The following is a 10,000-nucleotide window of genomic DNA, read 5'->3' as shown; positions in this document are numbered from 1 at the left end:
GAGAAACAGAAGTGAATTCTGTTCTTTTCCCGAAGAGAAACAGAAGTGAATTCTGTTCTTTTCCCCAAGAGAATCAGAAGTGAATTCTGTTCTTTTCCCCAAGAGAATCAGAAGTGAATTCTGTTCTTTTCCAGAAGAGAATCAGATGTGAATTCTGTTCTTTTCCCCAAGAGAATCAGAAGTGAATTCTGTACTTTTCCCCAAGAGAATCAGAAGTGAATTCTGTTCTTTTCCCCAAGAGAATCAGAAGTGAATTCTGTTCTTTTCCCCAAGAGAATCAGATGTGAATTCTGTTGTTTTCCCCAAGAGAATCAGAAGTGAATTCTGTTCTTTTCCCGAAGAGAATCAGATGTGAATTCTGTTCTTTTCCCCTAGAGAATCAGAAGTGAATTCATTTTTTCCCCAAGAGAATCAGATGTGAATTCTGTTCTTTTCCCGAAGAGAATCAGATGTGAATTCAGTTGTTTTCCCCAAGAGAATCAGAAGTGAATTCAGTTTTTTCCCCAAGACAATCAGAAGTGAATTCTGTTATTTTCACCAAGAGAATCAGAAGTGAATTCTGTTCTTTTCCCCAAGAGAATCAGATTTGAATTCTGTTCTTTTCCCCAAGAGAATCAAGAAGTGAATTCAGAAGTGAATTCAGTTTTTCCCCAAGAGAATCAGAAGTGAATTCTGTTCTTTTCCCCAAGAGAATAAGAAGTGAATTCAGTTTTTTCCCCAAGAGAATCAGAAGTGAATTCTGTTCTTTTCCACAAGAGAATCAGAAGTGAATTCTGTTCTTTTCCCCAAGAGAATCAGAAGTGAATTTTGTTATTTTCCCCAAGAGAATAAGAAGTGAATTCAGTTTTTTCCCCAAGAGAATAAGAAGTGAATTCAGTTTTTCCCCAAGAGAATCAGAAGTGAATTCTGTTATTTTCCCCAAGAGAATCAGAAGTGAATTCTGTTATTTTCCCGAAGAGCATCAGAAGAGAATTCTGTTATTTTCCCCAAGAGAATCAGAAGTGAATTCTGTTATTTTCCCCAAGAGAATCAGAAGTGAATTCTGTTATTTTCCCGAAGAGAATCAGAAGTGAATTCAGGTTTTTCCCCAAGAGAATCAGAAGTGAATTCCGTTCTTTTCCCAAGAAAATCAGAAGTGAATTCAGTTTTTCCCCAAGAGAATCAGAAGTGAATTAAGTTTTTCCCCAAGAGAATCAGAAGTGAATTCTGTTCTTTTCCCCAAGAGAATCAGAAGTGAATTCAGTTTTTCCCCAAGAGAATCAGAAGTGAATTCTGTTCTTTTCACCAAGAGAATCAGACGTGAATTCTGTTCTTTTCCCCAAGAGAATCAGAAGTGAATTCAGTTTTTTCCCCAAGAGAATCAGAAGTGAATTCTGTTCTTTTCCCCAAGAGAATCAGATGTGAATTCTGCTCTTTTCCCCAAGAGAATCAGAAGTGAATTCTGTTCTTTTCCACAAGAGAATCAGAAGTGAATTCTGTTCTTTTCCCCAAGAGAATCAGATGTGAATTCTGCTCTTTTGCCCAAGAGAATCAGAAGTGAATTCTGTTCTTTTCCCCAAGAGAATCAAGAAGTGAATTCAGTTTTTTCCCCAGTCAAGTCAAGTCAAGTCAAGTCAAGTCAAGTCAAGTCAAGTCAAGTCAAGTCAAGTCAAGTCAAGTCAAGTCAAGTCAAGTCAAGTTTATTTATATAGCGCTTTTCACAATACAGATTGTATCAAAGCAGCTTCACAGTATTAAATAAAATAGTACATCAGTGTTTGTTTCTAGTGTAAAACGTCCACGTTTGGTAATGCTGATCAATAGTATTGTTGATTGATTAATTAAATTAAGTATCCCAAACTGAGCAAGCCAAAGGCATCAGATGTGAATTCTGTTCTTTTCCCAAAGAGAATCAGAAGTGAATTCTGTTCGTTTCCCGAAGAGAATCAGAAGTGAATTCAGTTTTCCCCCAAGAGAATCAGAAGTGAATTCTGTTCTTTTCCCCAAGAGAATAAGAAGTAAATTCAGTTTTTTCCCCAAGAGAATCAGAAGTGAATTCTGTTCTTTTCCCCAAGAGAATCAGAAGTGAATTCTGTTCTTTTCCCCAAGAGAATCAGAAGTGAATTCAGTTCTTTCCCTGAAGAGAATCAGAAGTGAATTCAGTTTTTCCCCAAGAGTATCAGAAGTGAATTCAGTTTTTTTCCCAAGAGAATCAGAAGTGAATTCTGTTCTTTTCCCCAAGAGAATCAGAAGTGAATTCTGTTATTTTCCCCAAGAGAATACAAAGTGAATTCTGTTCTTTTCCCAAGAGAATTAAAGCAAACTCAATTCGCTTCTGGATCTGAAGATAATCTAAAGTGACTTTAGTTGTTTTTCTGAAAAAAAGTGAATTCAGATAGCTTCCCAAAGAGCAAATTTAGTTCACTTTCTGAATCAGAAGTGAATTCTGTTCTTTTCCCCAAGAGAATCAGATGTGAATTCTGTTCTTTTCCCGAAGAGAATCAGAAGTGAATTCTGTTATTTTCCCCAAGAGAATACAAAGTGAATTCTGTTCTTTTCCCAAGAGAATTAAAGCAAACTCAATTCGCTTCTGGATCTGAAGATAATCCGAAGTGACTTTAGTTGTTTTTCTGAAAAAAAGTGAATTCAGATAGCTTCCCAAAGCGCAAATTTAGTTCACTTTCTGAACAGAATTAGAATTATTTTTTTGTGTGAAGACAATCAGATTAAATTTAGTTTGCTTTGGGTGTTAGTTTCCTGAAGAGAATCAGAAGTGAAATCAGATCACTTCCCAAAGAGCATTAGAAGTAATTTCATTTCACTTCCTGAACAGAATTAGAAGTGAAATAAGTTTTTTTTATGTGTGTGTGTGAATCCAATCGGAAGCAAATTTGTTTTCTTTGCATCAAAAGTGACACTGGTTCTTTTCCTTTAGAAAATTAGAAGTGATTTAGTCTATTTTCCTGAAGAGAATTAGATTCATTTTCTGATCTAAATGTATCTTGTAACTGAACTGGGATGAACTGAAATGAAACAGATTCTTACCTTTGTATGTGTTGTATTTGTATATATCTGTGTGTGTGTGTGTTTGTTTGTCTCCAAGAGTAAACACACTAACCTATCTAAGTTGTGACCAGTAACAGACAGCAATCGCCTCACAGACTTGTACCGGAAGGAAGAGGTCATAATGGTCAAGAGCGGAGGTCATGTCCAGAGCCCACGCTTCCCCAACTCGTACCCTCGCAACCTGCTGTTGTCATGGAAACTGCTCTCGCCTGTACACACACGAATCCTGCTGGAGTTCGACGCTCAGTTTGGACTGGAAGAGGCGGAGAATGGAGTCTGCAGGTGAGGGCGGAGCTTCGGACTGATGAGCTAATGAATAATTAATTAGATCTAAGAGTTTTAAGTGGAGGCGGAGAATGAAGTCTGCAGGTGAGGGCGGAGCTTCGGACTGATGAGCTCATAAATAATTAATTAGATCTAAGAGTTTTAAGTGGAGGCGGAGAATGAAGTCTGCAGGTGAGGGCGGAGCTTCGGACTGATGAGCTCATAAATAATTAATTAGATCTAAGAGTTTTAAGTGGAGGCGGAGAATGAAGTCTGCAGGTGAGGGCGGAGCTTCGGACTGATGAGCTCATAAATAATTAGATCTAAGAGTTTTAAGTTGAGTCGCAGAATGGAGTCTGCTGGTGAGGGTGGAGCTTCGGACTGATGAGCTCATTAATAATTAATTCAATCTAAAAGTTTTAAGTGGGGCGGAGAATGGAGTCTGCAGGTGAGGGCGGAGCTTTGGACTGATGAGGTAATGAATAATTAGATATAAGAGTTTTAGGTGGAGTCAGAGTATGGAGTCTGCAGGTGAGGGCGGAGCTTCAGACTGATGAGCTCATTAATAATTAATTAGATCTAAGAGTTATATGTGAACGCGGAGAATGGAGTCTGCAGGTGAGGGCGGAGCTTCGGACTGATGAGTTCATGAATAATTAATTGGATCGATTTAAAGAGTTTTAAAGGAGTGTTCAGAAAGTGTTACTTCTACCATTTAGGTTGGTCTATATTTAACAGTTTAACAAGCATTTAAATTTAAAGCTCTAGCACTAAAATCTGATTAATTCATAGGAGCTGTGATCCAGGAGCTTAACATCCTACGTGGTTAACTCGGGTTGTGACATAACAGGTTTAGTTCTCCGATTCCTGTGGTTTTGATTCTGCATTTCTGGACTAGAAATAATGACCTGAAGAGTTAAAACATGATATGAATATTTAATGAGCATAAAGCCAATCAGAGCAAATATCTGACCACGATTTGTGTGGAGTGTAGTCTCGGGTTACGAGTTTGTCCTTGAGGTTAGAGGGTTTTACTGCGAATCCGATATTTTACAAAGACCCTCGAGACGTCAGGACTAAAAATAAAGCAGGAAAAAAATCTGAGATGAGAGACGAGGTGAATTTAGAGGATGAGAAAGAGACAAGAAGTCAAAGAGGAGAAAAATAAGAAAAGAATCTTAATGTATTACGTGTATATAAATGTCTGTGCTATATCTATGATATAAATAAAAATAGTCACGTTTCCAATCACTGCATTGTCATTGCCCTTAATTGAAATAAAGCTGAAATAAAATAAAATATAAATATTAGATGGAAATCTTTCATTAGAATTTTTTTTTAATGTAACCTCAGTTTACATTTAAGTTGAAGTACTAAAATGATTAAAAATAAAAAATAAATAAAAATAAAACTAAACTGAACTATTTAAAAAAAATTATAAAAAAGACAAAAGCACATAACAAAAATACTAAAAATTAAAATTATAAAATTATAAAATTATAAAATTAAAAATTAAAAATTAAAAATTAAAAATTAAAAAATTAAAATATAAAAATAAAAGCTAATTCAAAATATTAATAAATACTACAATATGGTATAGAAATAAAACTAAAAATAACACTTCCCTTTGCAAAAAACATGGGAACATCCAATTGTCTTCACATGCATTTTGAGGAATATAATTTCAAATAAAGAGTCCTTATTATGCTATTTTAAAGGTTCCTAATGTTGTTTTGATTTCTCCTACAATAGTTTTACATACATCCCAGGTCAAAAAACACTTTCTTTTTCTCATTATATCCATTTCAGCATCAGCTCTTTTCTCACAATGTCTGAAATGCTTCGTTCAAAGATTCAGTCTCTCTAAACCCCGCCCTTCCGAGAGCTGCTCTGCTCTGATTGGTCGGATATCCTAGTCTGTACTGATTGGTCGACCACTTACAGCGAGTGTCAAAAATGAAACGCCCGCATCTGAATTTAAGCTCTGGATCTTCCTCAGCACTTGATACACAGTGATGCGAACAGTAACGATGATGATGGTTTTACCGTATCACATGATACCGTATCATTTACCAGCGCAGAAAGCAGCGTAAACTCTTTTAGTCCTCAGCTAGATTACACACTACATAAAAAGTAATATCTGACAAAGCATAATAGTGGCACGTTAACAGCAGTGGGGCTGGAAACCAACTTCAGACCCGTTCAAACAGATGCAAATTTACCTGTGTGTGTGATGCACTGACAGGTGTGTGTGTGTGTGTGTGTTTTCAGGTATGATTATGTGGAAGTGGAGGATATTTCCGAAACCAGCACCATCATCTGGGGCCGCTGGTGCGGTCAAAGATTTCCATCACGGATCACATCCAAAACAAACCTCATCAAAATCACCTTCAAATCAGACGATTACTTCGTAGCAAGACCAGGATTCAAAATCTGCTACTCACTGTTGGTGAGTGGGACTTAAATCGTGAAATTTGTTTTGTTTTATCACATGGTGATATGAAAAGTCATGAGGAATTACATACACTACTGTTCAAAAGATTTTTTTTATCAAAGAAATTAATACTTTTAATCAGCAAGAATGCATTAAATTGATCAAAAGTGACATTTACAATGTTACAAAAGATTCTATTTCAAATAAATGCTGTTTTTTTGTTCAAAGAATCCTGAAAAATAAAATGTATCACGGTTTCCACAAAAATATTAACTGGTTTCAACACTGGTAATAATCATAAATGTTTCTTGATCATCAAATCATCATATTATACTGATTTCTGAAGGATCATGTGACACTGAAGACTGGAGTAATGATGCTGAAAATTCAGCTTTGATCACAGGAATAAATTACACTTTACTATATATTCACATAGAAAACAAAAATAATATTTCACAATGTTTTACTTATAATCAAATAAATGCAGCCTTATTTAAAAAAAACATTAAAAAATTAAAAAATCTTTTGAATGGTAGTTTTTGAGCTCAATATAAAATGGCCTCCAGTATTTTGTTGCTTTTTAATAAAAATATTGGTTACACTTTTTATTTTAAGGTGTCATTGTTACAGTGTAATTATACACTCACCTAAAGGATTATTAGGAACACCTGTTCAATTTCTCATTAATGCAATTATCTAATCAACCAATCACATGGCAGTTGCTTCAATGCATTTAGGGGTGTGGTCCTGGTCAAGACAATCTCCTGAACTCCAAACTGAATGTCAGAATAGGAAAGAAAGGTGATTTAAGCAATTTTGAACGTGGCATGGTTGTTGGTGCCAGACGGGCCGGTCTGAGTATTTCACAATCTGCTCAGTTACTGGGATTTTCACACACAACCATTTCTAGGGTTTACAAAGAATGGTGTGAAAAGGGAAAAACATCCAGTATGCGGCAGTCCTGTGGGCGAAAATGCCTTGTTGATGCTAGAGGTCAGAGGAGAATGGGCCGACTGATTCAAGATGATAGAAGAGCAACTTTGACTGAAATAACCACTCGTTACAACCGAGGTATGCAGCAAAGCATTTGTGAAGCCACAACACGCACAACCTTGAGGCGGATGGGCTACAACAGCAGAAGACCCCACCGGGTACCACTCATCTCCACTACAAATAGGAAAAAGAGGCTACAATTTGCACGAGCTCACCAAAATTGGACAGTTGAAGACTGGAAAAATGTTGCCTGGTCTGATGAGTCTCGATTTCTGTTGAGACATTCAGATGGTAGAGTCAGAATTTGGCGTAAACAGAATGAGAACATGGATCCATCATGCCTTGTTACCACTGTGCAGGCTGGTGGTGGTGGTGTAATGGTGTGGGGGATGTTTTCTTGGCACACTTTAGGCCCCTTAGTGCCAATTGGGCATCGTTTAAATGCCACGGCCTACCTGAGCATTGTTTCTGACCATGTCCATCCCTTTATGACCACCATGTACCCATCCTCTGATGGCTACTTCCAGCAGGATAATGCACCATGTCACAAAGCTCCAATCATTTCAAATTGGTTTCTTGAACATGACAATGAGTTCACTGTACTAAAATGGCCCGCACAGTCACCAGATCTCAACCCAATAGAGCATCTTTGGGATGTGGTGGAACGGGAGCTTCGTGCCCTGGATGTGCATCCCACAAATCTCCATCAACTGCAAGAAGTTATCCTATCAATATGGGCCAACATTTCTAAAGAATGCTTTCAGCACCTTGTTGAATCAATGCCACGTAGAATTAAGGCAGTTCTGAAGGCGAAAGGGGTTCAAACACAGTATTAGTATGGTGTTCCTAATAATCCTTTAGGTGAGTGTGTATTTAAGCACTGAGTAACATTAATTAACTACATGTATTTACTATAGAGTTAGGGTAGGATTAGGATTTAGTTGCATGTAATTATGCATAATTAATAGTTTTTACTATAGGTAACATATGTAACAAGGACACTGTAAAATAAAAGTGTGACCAAAATATTATACACAACAATTTAAAAACTTTATTTTATAAAGTGTCTTCCTAGTGGATCTAGTGGTGTCGTGTAAATTAAAGTTAGTAGTTGGTGTAGAGCTAGAACTCTCTGTTTGATATCCTCAGATGTATTTATTATAGTCTGTGAAGCGGATGCTACTGGATGAAGGAACGATAGCAGATGGACAGAGAAATATTTTACAGTATTCACTGGGACTGACGCCATTCTGCTTTACGACTGCCTCCTGGCTTTTTCTCCACACAGGCCAAATCGACAATAATGTGGTGCTAGCTGTTAGCATAAATATGCAATATGTTTAGAAATCTGCCAAATTGTTTCCATTTGAGCTCATGCTGGGAAACAGAATTAAAACAGGCACCCGCACTAGACATAAACAAGATTAATGGACAATTTATAATTGTTACAAAAGAGCAAATAAATGCTGTTCTTTAGAACTTTGAATTCATCAAAGAATCCTGAAAAATAAAATTTATCACGGTTTCACGGTAAAACTCGTGTAAGGGTGGATTCTTGCAGCGGTTCAGTCTGCAAGAAATGCTGAATGACTAAAGAAACATTATTAGCAAGATGGTAGAAAACTGCACATTTCTTGTCTATTCCACCCACTGCCACTTATACCAATGACGGAAATAAGCGCAGTTACAATAGCTTAATATTTGTGGGAGAGCGTTGCTATAGAGAGTGACGATATTGTACCCAGCATATATGAAAAATGTTACGAGAGAGAGAGAGAGAGAAAGAAAAGAGGAGGCAAAAGGAGAGAGCCCCAAGAATAAGAAGAGAGCCCCAAGAAAGGGACCCAGAGAAGAAGATTATTTTATCGTTTCCTGACCATGTGACTAAAACTCAGATGTGAGAGATTCAAACTGACCAATCAGATGATTACACTTCCCCCACCGTACTAAAGGTGTGTCAATTCATCGACCCCCAAAGTACAAACATGTTGGCCTACAGGCCTAGATCACTATCAGAAACCTCTGTGCCTTTAGGAACTCCAAATGGTCCTTGTGGTGGAAACAGTAAAGCAAATATCTTTGTTCATTTAAAATATCTTGGATTATTTTCAATTCTACACTCGCTCTAATAATCTTTGTTTCTTCCTGTCTGATCACTTTAAGTCCCCCTGTAGTCAATAATTTTATCCCTTAAAACTCATCTTTGATCACCGAAATGACATATTTAAAAGTTTTTTCCTTGAAAAAAAAAATGTCTTCATGCCTTAAAATAGCTTGTATGTAACTATATTTAGTATTCGCAGTTCTATGAATATGCAAATGAGCCCCGCCTCCACTCACTCCCTCAGCTCAGAGATCCACTGGTTGACGATCACACGTTGATCTGATTGGTTACAAGGTAGTTTGTGACGTCAGAAACACCAGCGATTTCAAAGCGTGTTTTTGAGACTGTCTTTGGTTCACTGCAGTTTTAAGGAGGAAATACTCAGCAATGCTGTCGACTTATGAATTTACACATGGTTTGTCTTAAAACATATTAAAAACACCACATGGACACATAAATAACATTAAAAGCTGGATTTTCACCACAGGGGGACTTTAAAGTAACAGCAGACGTTTGCCTTGACGTCTCTTCTCTCCTGAAATGCTCTTTTCCCTCAGATGAACTTTAAAAACGTGGCTTAATTAAGACATCTCTCTGCCTGAGGCAGAATAAGAGAGAGACGGAATAAACAGAGAGAGATGAAGGTGTGAGAAAGCAGTTCGAGAAAGTGAGAGACTGAGCGTTCGGTGCGAACGAGTTTTACTGAGAGAGAGATCTGAGAGTTTAGCTCGGTGTCTTTATCACACACACACACACACACACACACACACACACACACACACACATGGAGAAGGTCCATAACGAGAACTGACAGCGAACAGCGTGTTTTGTCATCGCTCGTGTTAAAACTTTTCGTTAAAGCTCGCTCGTTAAGGGCCTTCGTTACGGTTAACGACACACACAGATGTGGAGAGTGTTTCTGCGGGGAAGATGATGTGCTTCTTCCTCAAAGCGGCGTTTGATGAGCTCGTAAAACACACCGCTGTTTCTTCTGGGATGTTTGTAAAGCATAATTGTGCCTTTTTGTTCACGATCTTTAATTGTAATTAGAGGGCTTTCCTTCAGTGTTGTTAGGATGATGTTCTTTGTCGTAAACCAACGATGCACGAGGGAAGTGTGTGTGTGTGTGTGTGTGTGTGTGTGTGTGTGTGTGTGTGTGA

At 37.5% G+C, this 10,000-nt stretch overlaps 1 protein-coding gene across 3 annotated transcripts in view; it reads left to right on the top strand.

Moving 5' to 3' along the window:
* Positions 1 to 10,000, top strand: part of pdgfd (platelet derived growth factor d) — a 37,723-nt gene that overhangs the window by 11,455 nt on the left and 16,268 nt on the right. The window contains exons 2-3 of one of the 3 annotated variants that reach the window (XM_081371388.1): positions 3,141 to 3,327; positions 5,581 to 5,758. In XM_081371388.1, the coding sequence (XP_081227514.1) occupies positions 3,141 to 3,327; positions 5,581 to 5,758 (365 nt within the window). Of the gene's footprint in view, positions 1 to 3,116; positions 3,328 to 5,580; positions 5,759 to 10,000 lie in introns of all 3 variants that reach the window. The other 2 variants (XM_081371387.1, XM_081371386.1) reach the window with 2 other exon arrangements.

This window comes from Scardinius erythrophthalmus (assembly GCF_964197995.2).
Source record: "Scardinius erythrophthalmus genome assembly, chromosome: 7".
In the NCBI taxonomy this organism is placed as follows: Eukaryota; Metazoa; Chordata; class Actinopteri; order Cypriniformes; family Leuciscidae; genus Scardinius; species Scardinius erythrophthalmus.
Note: the sequence above shows the minus strand (reverse complement) of the source record. Positions and strands in the feature narration are given on the sequence as shown.